Source organism: Cervus elaphus, chromosome 13 (genome assembly GCF_910594005.1).
Source record: "Cervus elaphus chromosome 13, mCerEla1.1, whole genome shotgun sequence".
Classification (NCBI taxonomy): Eukaryota; Metazoa; Chordata; class Mammalia; order Artiodactyla; family Cervidae; genus Cervus; species Cervus elaphus.
The window spans coordinates 37,272,693-37,291,758 of NC_057827.1; the positions used below are offsets into that span (position 1 = coordinate 37,272,693).

A 19,066-nucleotide genomic window follows, 5' to 3' on the forward strand; every position below is an offset into this window, starting at 1 on the left:
CCATCGAGTCGGTGATATCATCCAACCACCTCATCCTCTGTCATCCCCTTCTCCTCCTGCCCTCAATCCTTCCCAGCATCAGGACCTTTTCAAATGAGTCAGTTCTTCGTATCAGATGGCCAAAGTATTGGAGCTTCAGCTTCAGCATCAGTCCTTCCAATGAATATTCAGGATTTCCTTTAGGATCAACTGGTTTGATCTCCTTGCAGTCCAAGGGACTCTCAAGAGTCTTCTCCAACATCACAGTTCAAAAACATCAATTCTTCAGTGCTCAGCTTTCTTTATGGTCCAAGTCTCACATCCATACATGACTACTGGAAAAACCATAGCTTTGACTAGATGGACCTTTGTGTCTGCTTTTTAACATGCTGTTTAGGTTTGTCATAGCTTTTCTTCCAAGAAGCAAGAGTCTTTTTTTTTTTTTTTAATTTTTTTATTAGTTGGAGGCTAATTGCTTCACAACATTTCAGTGGGTTTTGTCATACATTGATATGAATCAGCCATAGATTTACACTTATTCCCCATCCCGATCCCCCCTCCCATCTCCCTCTCCACCCGATTCCTCTGGGTCTTCCCAGTGCACCAGGCTGGAGCACTTGTCTCGTGCATCCCACCTGGGCTGGTGATCTGTTTCACCATAGATAGTATACATGCTGTTCTTTTGAAACATCCCACCCTCACCTTCTCCCACAGAGTTCAAAAGTCTGTTCTGTATTTCTGTGTCTCTTTTTCTGTTTTGCATATAGGGTTATCGTTACCATCTTTCTAAATTCCATATATATGTGTTAGTATGCTGTAATGTTCTTTATCTTTCTGGCTTACTTCACTCTGTATAAGGGGCTAAGCAAGAGTCTTTTAATTTCATGGCTGCAGTCACCATCTGCAGTGATTTTGAAGCCCAAGAGAATAAAGTCTGCCACTGTTTCCATTATTTCCCCATCTATTTGCCATGAAGTAACAGGACCGGATGCCATGATCTTAGTTTTTTGAAGAAGGAGGTTTGGTATTCCCATCACTTTAAGAATTTTGAATGCTGAGTTTTAAGTCAGTTTTTTCACTCTTCTCTTTCACTTTCATCAAGAGGCTCTTTAGTTCCTCTTCACTTTCTGCCATCAGGGTGGTGTCATTTACATATCTGAGGTTATTGATATTTCTCCCAGCAATCTTGATTCCAGCTTATGCTTCATCCAGCCCGGCATTTCACATGATGTACTCTGCATATACATTAAATAAGCAGGGTGACAATATACAGCCTTGACTTACTCCTTTCCTAATTTGGAACCAGTCCATTTTTCCATGTCCAGTTCTAACTGTTTCTTCTTGACCTGCATACAGATTTCTCAGGAGGCAGGTAAGGTGGTCTGGTATTCCCATTGCTTTAAGAATTTTTCAGTTTACTGAAGAGTAGAGGAGTAACTAGCTCCGTGCTAGGCCCTCCCAGAACCTGCAGTTTATCTGCTCTCCATAGTCAAGCTCTCCTGCTCAGTTGTTGCCTTCCTCTCAGTCCATACACTGGAATGTTGCAGTCCTGCTTTTACGTTTGTGCACACCAAATCAGTCTTTAGTTGCTAGGATCAACCTCATTATTTTCTTAAATATTTACCTGTTTGGTTTTTTTTTTTTTCGGCCTTTCCTTAGTCCTTGAATGAGTTCCTCCAGTAGAGTTCGAACAGAATAGTTTAATTCTAACCTCTGGGCAAAAACAATCTGTTCTAACTACGCATCTAAAATACAGTCGACCGTACAATACCAGTTTTACGCACGGGATTTAAGTATCCGCGTATTTTGGTATCCTCGAGGGGCTCCTAGAAGCAATCCCCTGAGGATACCATGGATGACTGTATGCAGTTTCTCTGAGAGTTCAGTGAAATTCCCCTTCCCGAACTGCTTCTATGAATGACTGATATAAATCCCACTACTGCACGTTGGGGTGTACCATTAACCCTTGGTAACTTCTCTCAACGTACCAACTTGTAGAGGAAGTCATCGTTGGGTTCCTAGTATGCCTTCGCAGGCATGTTCGCCACGAAAAGCTAGAAGCGAGGAGCACAAAGGAAGCTGACCCCTCAAAGACAGGCCGTTTCCTGGTGAGGAGTACGAGGCTGGGGCGAGTCTGAAGAGGCCGCTCAGAAAGGGTCCTTGCCGAGCGACGACTGGTCGAAGCTGGAGACCCAGGGCCGAGAGTCCGGAAACCGGCGTTTCCATCTGCAGTGCCGTACGGACCTGGCGTAACCTGTTGACTCTGCATGCGTGCCAGGACATTGCGGGAGTCGCGGGGCTGTAAACATCACACCTGGGACCCATCTGTCAATGCAGGAGACAGAAGAGACGCCGGTTCGATCCCTGGTTCGGGAAGATCCCCTAGAGCAGGGCATGCAACCCACTCCAGTATTCTTGCCTGGAGATGCCTGGAGAATTCCATGGACAGAGGGGTCTGGCGGGCTGCCGTGCGTGGGGTCGCAAAGAGTCGGACAGGACCGAAGCGACTTAGCACGCGCGCACGCAAACCTCACGTCAGACCTCGTTCCGGTGACCTGCGCCTTGGAAGACTGACTGATACATAATACTCTCACACGAAAGCAAGAAGACACCCTCGCGCCCGGACTTTCAAACTGTAGAGGAGCTACACCCCCGGAAACCGGAAGCTTTACAACCAGCGCCTCATTGCCGGCCGGTTATTTATAAAGGGGCGGGGGTTGGGTGGGTGGGGGAGCGGCCTCAGGAACTGCAACTCCCAGAATGCAGCGCGGAGCTTCCGGTTTCCGGCGAGAGGACCTGAGTGAGTGTTTACACCGGCGGCCCTGCGGCCGGGTTCCTTCCGCGGGACGGGTGAGGGCGCTGGGTCCCGGGCCGCGCGGGATCGACCTGTGGTGACTAGTTAGCTGGTTCTGTGGGAGTGGTGGGGTCGTCACCCAAGAGATAGTGTCCCTGTCGCAATATTAACTATCAGTGACCTTGGGCCGCTGACTTCACCTTTCTAGATCTTGGTTCCTTCGGCTGTAATATGTAGATGATAATGCCTGTCTCAGAACAGTTGTGAGGATTAAATGATATATAGTGTATTAAAAGATTCATTTCCTTCCCTGTCATTAACCTGGAGATGGAAGGTTTGAGGGTGCCTTAGGATCTGCTGCACAGCCTGGAAGCCTTTTCTTTCCTCTTCCAAAGAAGCCACTTTGGAAGCAGTAATGATTCTAACAAGGCCTTGTCTTGTCTTAATTCTCCCAACCGCCCGGTTTCTGATTCATTTTCTGGGTACCCATAAGTACCGGGCATTGAGTCAATAAGGACAAAAAATTCTAGTCTTTGCTTTCAAGAGCCTCTAAGAATGAGATGCAGAGACGATTGAGAAGTAAATAGTATAGATATTTTAACCCTTTGTCATGAGGGACTGTGACAACAACAGGGGGGGCGACAGAACAGAGGAGGTTGTGTTTGAGTTGCTCTTGATCAGAGTTTGCTTAGAGAGGGAAGAGGAGTTATATGCAGAGTTAGCAGATGACCAGAGTTGGGGAGAACTTTGTTATGAATCCAGGCTTGGTGGGGGTGGACTTAAGTGTTGGGGAGGGTGGGGCAGCCCAGAACTCTTGAGAGGGGAAGGCTGGTAGAGAGAACAGATGTGAATGTTTTTGAAAGCCAGGCTGTGGCGTTTAGACTTATTCATAGAAGTGGTTTGATTTCTAAACAAAGGAGTGTCTTGATCAGATCTGCATTTTAAAATGATGAGTGGCAGCGTGGATATTTAACAGGGAGAAGCAGGAGGCAGGGAGCTTCTGGTAAAGCTGTTGTGGTGGTTAAAGCAAAAGTTGATGAAGAAACACAGAGTCTATGTAAGGGAGAGGGTTGGATGATCTCATTTGAACCTCACAACACACCTGTTAGGTGGGATGGCATTTTTATGTCCACTGTAAAGCCAAAGAGGCTTAGAGAGCTGAAGTTTCTTGCTGCCATAGAATGAGTGAAAAGAGGACCTGAGATTCTAATTTAGGCCTCCTGATGCTGCATCCTGAGCTTTTCCAACAGAGTCACAGAGAGTTCTCATTCAACCCTGTGGTGGGGTGTGGGTGGTGTAGGTCTGTCCTTTAACCACTAAGGCTTTGTTCTTTTACAGGGAGAAAGAGAGAGCGCGAAAGAGAGAGGATGTCTCTCTCAGATTGGCACCTGGCGGTGAAGCTGGCTGACCAGCCACTTGCCCCCAAATCTATTCTTCGGTTGCCAGAGACAGAGCTCGGAGAATACTCCCTGGGGGGATATAGTATTTCATTTCTGAAGCAGCTTATTGCTGGCAAACTCCAGGAGTCTGTTCCAGACCCTGAGCTCATTGGTGAGTCTCTGTGGACTGGGGATGGGCTTCTGCTCTGATTTCTTTTGGGGGAGAATCATTCTGGAATCACAAGGGTAAATTAAGAGTTTGGGATTTGTTGTCTCATAATGTAAACACTGGGCTGCCCTGGTGGTTCAGTGGTAAAGAATCTGCCTACCTATGCAGGAGATGCAGGTTCAATCCCTGGGTGGCAAAGATCCCCTGAAGAATGAAATGGCAACCCACTCCAGTATCCTTGCCTGAGAGATGCCATGGGTGGAGGAGCCTGATGGGCTACAATCCATGGGGTCGCAAAAGAGTCAGACACGACTTAGAGACTAAACGAAAACAAATGTTAACACTGCTGGGAAGTGATTGTTGTTAGGTGAATAGAAACAAATCATATAATAAAACCATTGGTTACCATTTTAGTTGTACAATATATTGAACTACTTCATCACAACATTCCTTAACTATAACATTCTTTGAAAGAGCAAGAACTTGGGTTGGAAGGAGGTGCTGGCTAGGGAAAGGCCCTTAGTATATGGCATTTCAGGTAGGTCTTAAGGGATGGTTAGAAGGATTGTTGGTTGGTTGGTTGGTTGGTTGGTTGGAGGGAAGACAGCGAAAAAGGAGAGATGGCAAGGGCATTCTAGGTGAAGGAAGAAGGAATTTAAATATTTCTTTCTTTCTTTTTTTTTTTTTGTCTTTTTTATTTTTGACTATGCTGTGTGGCGTTCAGAATCTTTGTTGCCTGACCAGGGATCAAACCCTGGACTCCAGCCAGCATCACTCTAGTGAAAGTGAATATAATTAAATTGTATTATTAATGCAATGTCATATAAACTAGAAAAATGGTATAAACTGGCAAAAGTATATCTTCAGTCACGCGTGCTAAATCTCTTCTGTTGTGTCCAACTCTTTGCCACCCCATGGACTGTAGCCCACCAGGCTCCTCTGTCCATGGGATTCTCCAACCCAGTTGGAATGGGTTTCTATGTCTTCCTCCAGAGGATCTTCCCAATCCAGGGATCGAACTCATGTCTCTTAAGTCTTCTGCACTGGCAGGCGGGTTCTTTACCACTAGTGCTACCTGGGAAGCCATATATTATTAATGCAATGGCATATAAACAGGCAAAATGGTATAAGCTGGCAAAAAAAAGTGTTTTTAGTCATAAAAACATGGGGTTCATTCTTTTTTATTGTTACATTTTCCCATTGATTTAAAGGGTGCAGTCTCCATGATGTTAAGGTCTAGAGTTTTCCTGTGCGTAGATTCTGTATTTTATCAGTTTACACTTGTAACAATTGTTATTAAAATGTATTTGTTTTTTTATTTTCAAACTTTATTTATTTTGTATTGGGGTATAGTCCATGAACATTGTTGTGGTAGTTGCAGGTGAACGGTGAAAGGAATCAGCCATACATATACATGTATTCATTTTCCCCAGGCCCCACTTCCATCCAGGCTGGCAAAATGTATTTATTAAGAGTACTTTTTAAAGCATATATTATTCTCTAGCTATCTGTCCAATCAAGATAAGGTTCTTAGGGGACAGAAGTCATTTAAATTGTTATGAGGAGCAAAATATAAATGAACGATTCTTTTTTTTCCCTTCTCATAGATCTGATATACTGTGGCCGGAAGCTAAAAGATGATCAGACCCTTGACTTTTATGGCATTCAACCTGGATCCACAGTCCATGTTCTGCGCAAGTCCTGGCCTGAGCCTGATCAGAAACCGGGTGAGTGTTGGCTCTTAGACAGGCAGAGCTTCTGAAATATCTGCAAGGGAAGGAGGGTCTGTGCGTCCTTGAGGCAAGGGCCTGGGTGGAACATAGGGGAGATTTACTGAGATGATAATAAAGGATATCTTTATTATTTATTGGATTGGACACATTGATGAACAGTGTAATTTTGATCTTCTTGCTGCCAGCGGCCACTAACAGAAGGCACTTTTAAGTTCATTACCCATTGTTTTAGTGTCATGGAGAGTATATATCTATTTAAATTCCTTTAGGGCAACAGTTTATTTCTCAGTGAACCTTGTATTTTTTGGTTATTTTTGTTCTCATTAGAAAGAAGCTGAAAACTCCTTGCCCTCCTCTAAATGTTATGGTGTATTCTCATGTTCACAGATCTTCCCACAAACTGCTTCGGGCGGGTGATTTGTTCAGTCACCTCACTCCTGCTAATTTATTTTCCTGGAGTTTGAGAATATTCAAATGGTGTGAAAGTAGCTCTTGGAGGAAACATACAAAGCCTCTCATGCCTTTCTGACTTACTGATAAAAGGTGGTGCTTGGAATTCATAATTTAAATTTCACATCTGTGTTTTAAAAGCCTCCCTGAGGATAAAGCTAAGCTGTGTAAGAGATTAGCTTTGTTAAAAACGGGCAGTTTGACATATTTTAATAATGTTCACAATTGCTGTGACTGGTTATCAGCTTGAAATTCTCCCTCTTTTCAATTCTAAACATAAAGGACAAAAAGATCTTCTTTTGTACCTGATGGGAAGTGAGAAAGAGAAAGGCAGTCTCTGGTATGCAGGGGCTGGCCTGGCCTTCAGCTAGGCCTTGAATTGTGAACAATTTCACAGGTCACCAGCATCTACAAGGCCACTCACTCTGGGGCCATAATGGATCCAGATAAAAACTAAGATTTCCTCTCATTTCTGAACAGAGCCATAAATCTGCACATTGACTAACCACAGAAATGACCAAATAACCCTCTATCCTGCCCATTAGGAGTGACTGACTGCTGTTTCTTCACCAATTTCAGCTTTCATCTTGCTCTAGTTTTCCTTCCTTCTAGAAAAGAATTATTAAGATACCTAATCATAAAATCACCCCCACTTCCTGACAGCCTCCAATCCACAACAAAACCCTGCTTCCTTCAACTTCCCGCACCGAGTCCCCTAACTAAAGCCCAGACCCTCTGAGTCCCTTCTAGCGTGCTGCTGTTGAGATGCCCTGTGGTCCTGGTGGTGCGCATCCCTCTGTACGAGCAGTAAACACCCCGGCACAGCTGCAGGTGTGCCCCTCTGGTCTTTGGCTGGAGGGGATTGACAGACGGAAAGGAGCATTTGTTGCTTCTTCCAGCCAGATTGTTGCGGTTTGATATCTCATTTAATCAAGTGGCTCAGCAGGTCAGGTAACAGTATTCGCGTTTTATACATGAAGAAAAAGAGGATTAGAAAGGTATTCATTCAAGGTCATCTGCTTAGAAAAATGAATGCAAGAGCTGGGATGTGAATCCAGGTTTTCCTGGCTCAAGAGTATTCTTTCCACTGGGCTGGCTGCCTCCCACTTCCAAAGGATGAGATTAGCTCAGAGACATTAAAGAGACAACTCTTTAGCTGATTATGGGCTTAAGATTTCAGAGTCCTTTTTATCCCCTGGAAATTTATTTTTGAAACAAACGGACTTTTTATTCAGAGGTGAAAATAAACTTTTAGATTTGAAAAGAAATTTTTGTGACAGCATTTTAGATATTTTATCCTTGAGTGTTCTTTCAAGAGGAAGCACATTTCTTTATCTTCCACCAGATTAGATCCTGTAGGAGGAGAAAGTGTCAGTTGCTTCCTTCCCACCTGGACCCCTTTGGTGGTTCTCTGCAGAAGGTTACAAATCCCTTTAGGATCTCACTTAGGCCTGCTCTTTGAGCAGGGGTATGTACCCTGGGCTCCAGCACAGAATCAGCTTCGTGTTCCTTCAAAGCACCTCATGCTTACATTCTCCCAAGCCTTTGCGCTTGTTCTCATTTAGGCCTGCAATACCTTTTCCCCCAGTCACCATCTGTTCTACCTTTAATACTCCTCTCAAACGTTCTCCCCTGGGAGGTGTGGTCCTCCCAGTCAGTAGTGCTGTCGGCCTCCATGTGCCTAATGCCCTCACTGTGGTCCATGTCTCTGTTGTTGAAGCCCTCAGCGTGGTATTTTGTAATTGTGTGTATGTGTGTTTGATTCTGTCTCATTTCTCTTACTGTCTTATGAGTTCCTTGATGGCAGGGACTCTTACTTTTTGCATTCCTGTGCCTTGCACAAAACAAGATTCACTCCAAAAGCGTGGAGTAAATGCTTAGCACAAATTTGTTTAACGAATAAGCCAGGTAACTTACTTCAGGTGAATATTTTTCAGAAGAGACAACCCTCATGATTAGAATGATAGGTAAGGGTGTGGTTGCCACACAGAACCCCAGGGGTGCCATTCTCCTTGCTTTGGGAATCGTGCCTTTGGAGTTGAACAGTGCAAGGCCATATAATCACAAGTAGCCTTCCTGGATTGAGGGTCACCACACTTTTAAAAGTGTGATCCAGGGTGGACTTCCTGCCTACTCCCCCTTCTTTTACCGAAATTTCTATGAAATGGGCTGATGTCCTAAATTATCTATGAAATGGGTGGATGGCCTAAATAGTAAAGTAACCAAGTAAAACTAAGACAACTGCTAGACTTTCCCATATGTATGAGTCATAAAGTCCAAAGATCAAAAAGGAACTTTGAGTCCTAGTGACATGCTTGTTTTTGGACATGTGATGAAAGTTTGTTCAGAAGCCTAGAGGTACAGTGTTGTCTTGGTCCTTCTTATATTTGTTTGTTTGTTTGTTTTTAATCAAAATAATATTAAAGAGGCCTGAAAGAAAATACCCAGGAGAAAACAGTTACCCCCACAATCCTGTCACCTTGGCTTGTTCCCTTCCAGCCTTGGCCCACATGCACACTGACTTCTCATAAAGTTTTACTAGAGAACACCCATACAACTTTATGTTCTATTTCTTTCTCTTAACATATTGTGTCAACATGGCTCCATATTGTTCAGATGGCTTGCAGCACTTATTTTAAATCACTGCACAAAAGTCTACTGAGTTCATTATACCCTCCTCCTTTCCAAGTGTGAAAAGTCTAGAATTCCTGCAGTGGGAGATTGATCAGAATAGTCTCTTTCCTAAGGTAAGAGTCTCCTCTGCTAGAACTTGAATTTGTTTATCTACCGAAGAGGCTTAAAAAGAGAGTGCCGTTTTCATGTCTGTGGCATAGCTTTTTTTGATTGGGTGCCCATTCTTAGCGGGGTGAGGAGGGAAGAGAACCCGCACCTGGACTCTGGCTGAGGCGATGAGCTGCGTCTGTGGCAGGGGTGAGGCCCTGGTCACAGGGTGACTGAGTGTCTCATCCCCAGAACCTGTGGATAAGGTGGCTGCTCTGAGGGAGTTCCGAGTGCTGCACACGGCCCTGCACGGCAGCTCCTCCTACAGGGAGGCGGTGAGTGTGTGCTGCGCCCCCTTTGAGACTCTTGGCAGGCCTACTGGAGAGGGGTGGTGCAGAGAGGGAGCCGGAAGCTGGTTGCCATGGCTCCCCAGAGTTCCATGGGGAGGTTTCGCCATGTCTGTGGGTCCCAGTAGAACCCTGTCTTCCCCCAAAGAGGCTCTCAGCTAGGCATTGTTGATTGCCTCTAATGATAATGATGCAGCCTCTCCTGACATTGGCCTCATGGAATGAGTATAGTTACAGTCAAAGGATCCGTATGCTGTTTCTGCTGGGCCTCATTCTTTGACTTGGACTGACCTGCTTGCCCACCACTCCTTCCCAGGATCCCCTCACTTGGAAAATGCACTGATGACTTTCCATAGGAGAGTTGATAAGCAAGATGAAGACAGCTGCAAACTTCCCAATATATATAAATGCAAAATGATAGTTGTCTGGAGATTGAAAAGGACTTTTGGAATCTAGAGAAACCTTTGTTATTGGGCTTATAATAAGAGCTTTTATTGTGCAAGCATTAGAACTAGAAATGGGGGAAAGGACCATAAATTGAAGGCTTATTGTGATCTTGCTTTTATGTTGTTTCCCCTCCAGTAAGCCATGATCTCAGAGAAAAAAAAGAGGTTCATCTCTTTCCTGGGGCTATTGTTCCACTGTGGTGGTGTGTGTGCAAGCACTTAGAGGAAGGAAGTACTTCAGCTGTGTGTGGGTATTTCTGAGTGCACCGAGCTAGTGGGAATGTTCAGCCCTCCCCATTTCTCCTGCAGGTCTTTAAGATGCTCAGCAATAAGGAATCTCTGGATCAGATCATTGTGGCCACCCCAGGCCTCAGCAGTGACCCCATTGCTCTTGGTAAGTGCAAGGCTGAACTAAAGGAAATAGGAACTGTTGAAGAAGGAGAAGCCAGGAGGAGGCAATTACGTTAAAGCAGCTTTGACACATCATGTGAAGATTCACTGGTCTTGTGGCAGGAGGGGGAGTAATCCAGATGTGTTCCATATACCCAGCCCTCCAAGGGCTGCAGCCCTACAGGGAAATCGTGGCCTAACACACACCAGAAATGAGACTGTGAGGAGGACATGTGAGGGCAGCAGTTAGCCCGAACCACAGAGTCAGGGAAGACTTCCTGCTCACCTTGATGGACAAGGGGAGAACCTAGAGACACGGGGAAGAGAGGCTGGGGTGCTGTACACAGTATGTAACCTCCGTGCGGAGGGGCAGTAGGAGCAAAATGGGGAGCACGAGGGCTGTGCTCCTCGCAAGTTGTTTCCCCACTTTCCATGAGGATCCCCGTTAAGCTGGTTGCCCCAAGGCCTCCCCACTGGATCTGGCTACATTTCCTGTCTCTGAGGTGACCCCTGTTCTCCTTCAGGGGTTCTCCAGGACAAGGACCTCTTCTCTGTCTTTGCTGATCCCAACATGCTTGATACGTAAGTATGCCCATCTTAATAAGGGCACTTTTTTTCTCCTCATGGTCGGGCCAGAAGCCTAATGGTCGCCCTGGATTCTGCTCTTGGAGCCCATCCCCCAAATCTGTCCTATAAATGTGTCAGGAGGTAGGGAGGAGCCAGGGCTGGAGGAGGGGGTGCGGGGCGGGGAGGTAAGGACAAAGCCCAAGGGAAGGGGCAGGCAGAAGTGGGGATGAAGCAGGGTCCTGAGGGAGGTGGCTTTGCAGGCCAGGCTCAGTTTAGATCTCATTCAGTAGATATTAGGGAGCCTGTGAAGGATTTTAAGCTGGGAAACAAATAGGTGCATACGTCCCAAAATTTTAGAGTTGGAAGGGAAAGTAGAGGTTGTGTCCCTTTATTTTCAAGTGAAGAAAACAGCCAAACCCTTGGAATGGTGGGGCCCAGCAGAGGCTGCCTGATGAAATGGTGTTGGGAGTTGAGACAGGAGACTACCCCTGAGCCTCTGGGCTGTGCGTGTCCCATCATGCATTGCCAGAGAGGAGAGTGAAGCATCTGCGGGGGCCCCAGGGTGAAGGCCTGCTGATGCTGATGGCAGAGCAGCAGGGAGACAAGCCGCCTGGAGGGAGGTGCTATAGCCAGGGAAATTTAAGGACAAGCAGGGGTGACTTGACTGTTGTGAGGCCCAGAATTCCTGCCAAATTCTGTTTGGCCCAGAATTCCTGCCAAACCCACAGATGCTCTTTCCTTCTTAGTCACCCTTGAGTTTCTTCCTGCTCCGTCTCAGGTTGGTGCCTGCTCACCCTGCCCTAGTCAACGCCATTGTCCTGGTCCTGCACTCGGTAGCAGGCAGCACCCCACTGCCGGGGGCCGACTCCTCTTCCCGGGGCATGCCCTCCAGCTCCTACCGGGACATGCCAGGTGAGCCCCAGGACAGGGGGACGCGGGCCCCGGGGAGTGGGCAGTGGCCCAGGGCTTTGCTTTACTCGCAGCTATGTATAGTGCTGGCAGAGGGTGTTCCTTGGGAACTCTGGGTTTGAGTCAGGGAGAGCATCTGTCCTGTAATTTTCCAGGGGAGAGATGAGAACATGAATTTGGAGTAACTAGCGCCGAGATGCTGGAGCAGCGCCTGTGCCTTCCTGTTCCTCCTCCTGAAATCTGTCCTCCCTCCTCCAGGTGGCTTCCTGTTTGACGGGCTCTCTGATGATGAGGACGACTTTCACCCAGTAAGTGACCGGGCTGCCTGCCACTTGGGGGAGATGGTGCTGGGAGGCACCCTCCCTGGGACCTGGCACGCCCAGCAGGGGGTGGTCAGAGGCCCTGTGGGGGCCCAGGTGTGTCACCCTATTGCTGAGAACCTGGCAGCCTGGGGAGTCTCCCCAAGAACTGTTCCTGGAGCAGGGATGGGGTTCTTCTGAGAACCACTTGGGGCTGCCGCCCTGATGTGGGCACCTCCCTTGTCCAGAGTGCCAGGTCCACGCCCTCAAGCAGCACCCCCAGCTCTCGCCCAGCTTCCCTGGGGTACAGTGGAGCTGCCGGGCCCCGGCCCATCACCCAGAGCGAGCTGGCCACCGCCTTGGCCCTGGCCAGCACTCCGGAGAGCAGCTCTCACACGCCGACTCCTGGTACCCAGGTATGGAGAGAAGGGGTGGGAAGGTCCAGGCCGGGCCCCCAGGGAGAAGGGCCCAGTGGTAGAGTGGGTTTACCTTTGCTGATCCTTGTGCTCCATCTGCTTTGATCTGAGCTCTACCTGGAACCCCAGTGGGTTTCCCACTGCAGCTCAGGTGACCTCCCTTCACCTGCCTTTAGGCTCAGAAGTCTGGGGCTCATCCCAGGCCTGACTGACTCTTCTTAGCAGTTGGAAGAACCTCCTGTCAATAATGAATAGTCCTTACTTATTCCTGAAAGTGGCCAAGCATACACACAGGCTTAAGCATTCCTGGTGATGGTCACTCCAGTCGGCAGGGCCATTTCTTCTCTCCCAGTGTGGGTCCTAGGCTTGGTCAGGGGTCCCATTCCATCTCCCCGGAGCAAAAGAATACAGAACCCTTTGTGCCCACACAGAGAGCGTTTAGGTAGCCCTGTGTGGCTGTCTCATGCTGGCCCCTGCTGGGAGGCAGTGGTGAGGCACCCTGGGCAGCCTGGGGTGATGTGACAGCAGTGGGTGTGTGCTGGGAGACTGGGGTGGCTCTGAGGGTGGCACTGACCGTGGTCTGTCTCTAGGGCCACTCCTCAGGGACCTCCCCAATGTCCTCCAGCGTCCAGTCAGGGACGCCCATCACCAACGATCTCTTCAGCCAAGCCCTGCAGCACGCCCTGCAGGCCTCCGGGCAGCCCAGCCTTCAGGTCAGTCTTCCCCCTTCTGATGTTCACACGGCTTCTTTGGTACTTTGGACGCTGAGCTTTTCTCTGCTCTGCGAGGCCCTTCCACTTGGCCTGCTTTGCTGCAGGAACAGCTGGGGCGTGATAGTGTGACAGGAGAGGGTGCTCCCAGCAAGGGTGGTTGTCCTTGCGGCTTCCACTCCTGCACCCAGTGCCCATGGCCTGGCTCCACTGACCACCGGCTTGGGTATTTCAGTGGCTGTTTCAGTTGAGGAGTCACTCATCCATCCTGTGAACATTGACTGAGCCTTGAGCATGTCTGGTCCAGGCTTGGTCCAACTCCTGGGATAGCGATGAGCCAGTCCTCATTCTTGCCATGGAGGGGCACCAGACAGTCACTGAACTGAGGGAACAGCAGAGTGAGAAGCTGGCCCAGGCTTGAGGTCAGATAAAACTTTTCTGAGAAAGTGGTGTTGTACCTACTGTCAAAGAATTCATTAGAGGTTAGCCAGGCAGAGAAGGGGATGTTTGGTTGAGGGGATGTGGTGTCCCAGCAGAGGCAGCTACCTGTTTGAGCGAATGTGGAGGTACACATGGCAAATTGGCAAGAGCAGAAGGCAATATCCATGATGAGAGATCCTGAGATGGAGCCAGAGTAAGGGAGAGCAAACGCCTGAGTGAGGGCCTTGAGTGCCTGTGTAAGGAGATGAGGCTTGTCCTGCGGTCACCAGGGAGCGGTACGATCTCCCCTGCCTCATGGAACACGGAAGCTTAGCTAGCAGCTAAGTGCCTCACCCAAGGGGTGCACATTTTATTACACGCCTCTGTGCACAAACTGTTTGCTTCACTCTCTTTCCTTTGCTCCTAAGCCTGGGGCATGAACGTCATTTCTGGAACTGGTCCATGGTCATGAAGCCATCAAGTGACAGGGACAGGGTCTGGCCCGTGTGGTTCTCACTGCCCCACGTGGCTCTGCTGACCGTGAGGGGAGCAGGAGCAGGACCTGGAGACAGTTGGTCTTTTTGGTTCCTTTATCATCTGCAGCCTGATGCCTGTTCGCTCTGCTCTTCAGCTCAGAAGCTTTTATGTCTCCACCTGGCCTGTAAACTGAACTTGAGTTGGTTTCTGTGGTTTTCTAAAAATTCTCCACATCCTCACCTTTGCTTACCTGCTTCTTTGAATTTGCATTTCATCTTCACTGCCTTCTTTCCCACAGTATAAACACATCCTTTTCCCTAAGGTGTGCACTTCCTCTTTCATGAGACAGAGATATTGAAAATACTAAATTTCTTTAAATCCATAGAGAAGGCCTTTCATAGCTGAAAGTCAAAAAATCAAGGAACCATTATATAAAGAGTAACATATAGTTTGAATTCATAAATGTGAAAATTTCTGCAAAGCAAACCAAACCAACATACAAAAAGAAGCAGCAAAGTCTGAAAGCTGATCACAAACTGGGAAAGAAATCTGTAACGCAGATCAGACAAAGGGCAAAACCTCCCTGAACTGAAGTTCTAGTGATTTAGGACCAACAGCTCCGTAGAAAAGCAGGCGAAAGATAGTAACAGACTGTTCACCAAAAAGGAAGTACAGATGGCTTGTAATTCCTTGCAGCCCCATTGCTCGGAATTTATCCCGGAGATGTATGTGCATGCAGAGAGTGACATTTGTACAGAACCAGTCACTGCAGTGTTTCTATAATGGCAAAGATTGGAAACTGCTCTGTTGTGGTACATTTCAGGACATCCACAAGCACTTTCTATGATACCTTAATATGTTAGGAAAAAAGGAGAGATATAAGAAAAGGGTAAATATAGGAATGTATGTTTATATTTCCTCAAAGAGGATAAAGTAGGCTATCAGGAATGAGGGAGACGAGTAGATGAGTGTGACACTTTCCACAGTGTGGTTTAGTCGCTCAGTTGTGTCCGACGCTTGCAACCTTACGGAGTGTAGCCCATCAGGCTCCTCTGTCCATGGGATATCCCAGGCAAGAATACTGGAGTAAGTTGCTATTTCCTTCTCCAGGGGATCTTCCCGACCCAGGAGTCGAACCCGGGTCTCCTGCATTGCAGGCAGCCTCCTGTAGTGCAGGTGGATCCTTTACCAACTGAGCCACCAGGCACTGTGTATCATAGTAAAACAGCAAAGTTAATTTAAAAGTGTGTGTGTGTCTATAGATACAGCAGAGAAAGAAAGTAATCTTTTGAAATTTAGACATTGAATACTTTATGCTTTTTCTTTTTGATCTTTATAATACATTTCCCCTTTTATTGGAAAAACTTTTAATTTGTTCCCTAAACCCTCAGGCCTCTCCATAGATCTCCTCAGCAGTCCGCGGACCTCCTCAGTGTGCTGTGTTGTGTGGAACCTCATGTCAGCAGCTTTCCTGGAGGAACACACCTCCTTCTGCTAGAGGTGAACAAGTCTCTGTCGGATCCTTACTGACCGCTCCTGCCTGTCCTGTCTTTCTGCAGAGCCAGTGGCAGCCCCAGCTGCAGCAGCTGAGGGACATGGGCATCCAGGACGATGAGCTGAGCCTGCGGGCCCTGCAGGCCACCGGGGGGGACATCCAGGCGGCCCTGGAGCTCATCTTTGCTGGAGGAGCCCCGTGAACTCCCTGCTCCTCCTGAACCCCCAGCAAACTGCTAAGGCGCTGCCCATGAGAAGCACTCTTGAAGGTGCCCCATCTCTACTCTCCCCAATACACCTGATGGTCGACCTTCTGCTTTGTCCAGTGTGTGGCCTTTCTGGCTGATCTGAGTGGGTAGAGGTGGTGGGGGGGCAAGTATGGTGTGTGGGTTCTGGTGCCACAGCATCAGCTGGCCCCTGCTTCTGGGCCCCGGCTGGAAAAGCTGAGATCCGTGTCCCGAGATGCCGCGTGATGCCCACACTGGTTTTTTGGCAGACGTTTCCAGTGATAGCCTCCAGGCCCTTTGGTGCTCTGGGTGTGGCCTCCTCCAAGTGTGCCCAGGGATTGCTGCCCAGTCTCCAGGGTGGCTACTGTTTTACGGCTGTGGCCAGAAGAGCCTTGTGCTCCTGAGATGACCAGTCCGAGGAGTGGCCGGGTGGAAGCTCACCCCCCCTTCCCTGCCATTGCTCCCTCTCCCAAAGGCTTGTGAAAGATTCCTTGATCCCTCCCCTGGCCTAGTCTCACCAGGCACTCTGACGCCCGCTCTGTAATGATGCCAGGATCCAGGCCTCAGAGCCGTGCCAGGAGGCAGGGCCCGCTTCTCTGTCCTGAAGGCATAAATACAAGAGCAGTTAAATAACAATACTAAACAACAACACCGACACCCACAGGGCCCAGCTTTCATGTTGCAGAGAGGGCACCGACTCCCAAGCTGCTGCTCCATCTGCCTGAGCTCTCGTTCCCCTTGGCACCGCATTCCCTGGTGCGTCGCAGACATGTCCAAGTTGAGCGAGTGGGTTTCATGTGCTTTGGATACTCTGTCAGGAAAAAATCCTTCCCTTCAGCTGGTGTTTCGGTGGGAAGTTGCTCAGAGGTCTGCTCCTGCCATGTGCCTTTGGCAGAGATTTCATCCGCAGCCTCCGTGCTCACGTCATTCATCTTCTGCTTATCTCCTCCTGGGACAAAAGATTTACCCCTGATTAGGACTGCCTACTCTGTCCTTGCTTCCTCAGAGCATTTACCTCTTAGCTCCCTTTCTGTCTCAGGGACCACACAGAGCAAGCCTGCTCCCCCTGCTCTGTGAGCTGGGCTTCAGTTCAGGAGAGCTGGGCTTCCCAGGTGGTGCAGTGGTAAAGAATCTGCCTGCTAATGCAGGAGAAGCGGGTTTGATCCCTGGGTTGGGAAGATCGCCTGGAGTAGGAAATGGCAACCCATTCCAGTATTCTTGCCTGGAGAATTTCTCGGGCAGAGGAGCCTGGTGGCCTACAGTTCATGGGGTCACAAGGAGTCGGACACAATTGAGAGATTGAGCACACACACGGAGTCCACTTGCCCTTGGACCTGTTCCTCTGGATTTGGCCCCTCACAAGTCCTCTTTCCCGATGGCCTCCAGTCTCTGACACTTTACAGAGAGGTCCTTGGGAGGCTCCACTGTTCCACATGTGGTCTGAACATTGTTTTTTCCTTCCAGAAAATGGGAAGTCTCCACATTTCCCTCCATCCAAGAGCTAATGTTGATGGGTGTTTGCAGTGGCTGAAAGGACTCAGAATTCACCAGGCTTTTTGGTGCCAGACCTCTTCGTGCCTCAGTGGTCTGCCTGGAACCCAACTGCCTCTTTGTGGTCGGGAGCAAAGACCAGGAAGCTCTGTCTTTGAACCTGATGTGTCTGGCTTGTTTGCGATGTAAACAAAGGCCAGTTCCATCCTCCAGGCTTGTCTGGTCAAATGGGGCTGACACAGCCCTTCCCGTCCTCATGATACAGCCCTCCTTGAGCTGGTTTCTGTCCTGTGGCAACTTGCCCTCAGCCCCCAGGGACTGCGCTAGGTCTCCTTAACACCCCCGGCCATTATGCTACGGAACACTTGGGTTGCCTTGCCCTGTCCCTGGAACTGACTCCCAAATACCAGTTATACTGCTTCCCAGAATTGAACTGTCCCCACAGTTTCCCTTTCCCTTGTTTGTCAGCTCTTTCCTCCAGGGTCTGGGTATGTTGGCTTTGCTTCCTGTAGCCATGTTTTAAATAATATATTTTGAGTCTGATAAGTGCCCCCATTGAGCCTGGGGCTTTCCAAGGGACCAAGGACTGCTTCCTCGCTATTGTCCCCTTTATCCTTTCAACAAACATTCATTCAGTTTCTACTCTGTGCAAGTTAAACATGACGAGGGCCTTGCTCTCACAGAGCCATGCCATTGGTAAGACAGACAAACATGTTTGCACTAAGTCTGATGAGAATAGGCCAGGCCAGTCCTGTGGGCTTGGGCTCATAGGAAAGGGAGCTCGGTTGGTTGGGTTAGGGTCGGGTGTATGTGTGTGAGGAGGGACAGCTGCCTGGAGAAGGTGGCATCTGATGTGACGCCTTCAGCAGGTGAGGAGGAATTGGGCCAGAAGGTGTACATGCAGAGTGGGCCGGGAGCAGAGAGGACACAGCTGGAGCCCTGGTGTGAGGGTGGACTTCAAGGTAGGTAGAGGCTGGAGCGCTCACAGCCTTGTAAGGAGTTAGGACTTATCCTAGGGGCAGTGGGAAGTCACAGGAGAATCTGCATCAGTGGGGAGAGCTGGGTTTTCATTTTAGAAAGGCCGCTAGTTGCTGTGTTTGAAGAGATGGAGAGTGGAGCGAGCTTGGGCAGGGGAGACCAGTGAGGAAGCTGTGATCCACTTAGAACTGACAGTGTGTGATGGGCAGTATGGTAGGTGCGGAGAAGAGTGGGTGGGGCGGGAGAGACGAGTCAGCGTTGACGACTCATCTTGGCAAAGGTGAGTATATTATGATTAGCTGCGTTTATCAGATGGGGGCACCAAGGTGGAGAGGTTACCTGTCCCCAGTGTCATGGTGGTGCAGTGGGCAGATCAGCCTTGGAAGCTCAGGTCCACTTACTCCAAAGCTGGCAACCTTCCCACTGCAGCCCATGGCTTCTGAGAGTGAAGTGGGAGGTGGGGTGGGGGTGGGGTCTCATCAGGCTGAGGAACTAAGGCTTCATTCTGAAGGAAGAGAGCAGCCCGTGGATGACTCTAGGCAGGGCAGCGGAGGACCAGACTCGTGTGAGAGAATCTGACAGCTGCGTGGAGGCTGGATTTGTGGGAAGTGAGACTGGGAGTGGGAGGCCAGCTAGGAGGCTCGCTGCCTGCAGATGGGACACGGTGGGG

General features: G+C 48.8%; 1 protein-coding gene across 3 annotated transcripts; it reads left to right on the forward strand.

Moving 5' to 3' along the window:
• The first annotated feature begins 2,658 nt into the window (after positions 1-2,658).
• On the forward strand, positions 2,659-16,014 carry UBL7 (ubiquitin like 7). Of its 3 annotated transcripts, none has more exons than XM_043921389.1 (11): positions 2,659-2,779; positions 4,112-4,324; positions 5,929-6,048; positions 9,478-9,560; positions 10,328-10,412; positions 10,933-10,990; positions 11,754-11,887; positions 12,143-12,192; positions 12,432-12,599; positions 13,190-13,312; positions 15,766-16,014. In XM_043921389.1, exons 1-11 carry the CDS (start codon positions 2,740-2,742, stop codon positions 15,901-15,903), a joined length of 1,212 nt encoding a protein of 403 aa, XP_043777324.1. In that variant the 5' UTR covers positions 2,659-2,739; the 3' UTR covers positions 15,904-16,014. The 3 variants fall into 3 exon arrangements, with proteins under 3 accessions (XP_043777324.1, XP_043777325.1, XP_043777326.1); XM_043921390.1 differs by having other exon boundaries at positions 2,749-2,829; XM_043921391.1 differs by lacking the exon at positions 2,659-2,779 and adding an exon at positions 2,840-2,870.
• The last annotated feature ends 3,052 nt before the right edge of the window (positions 16,015-19,066 follow it).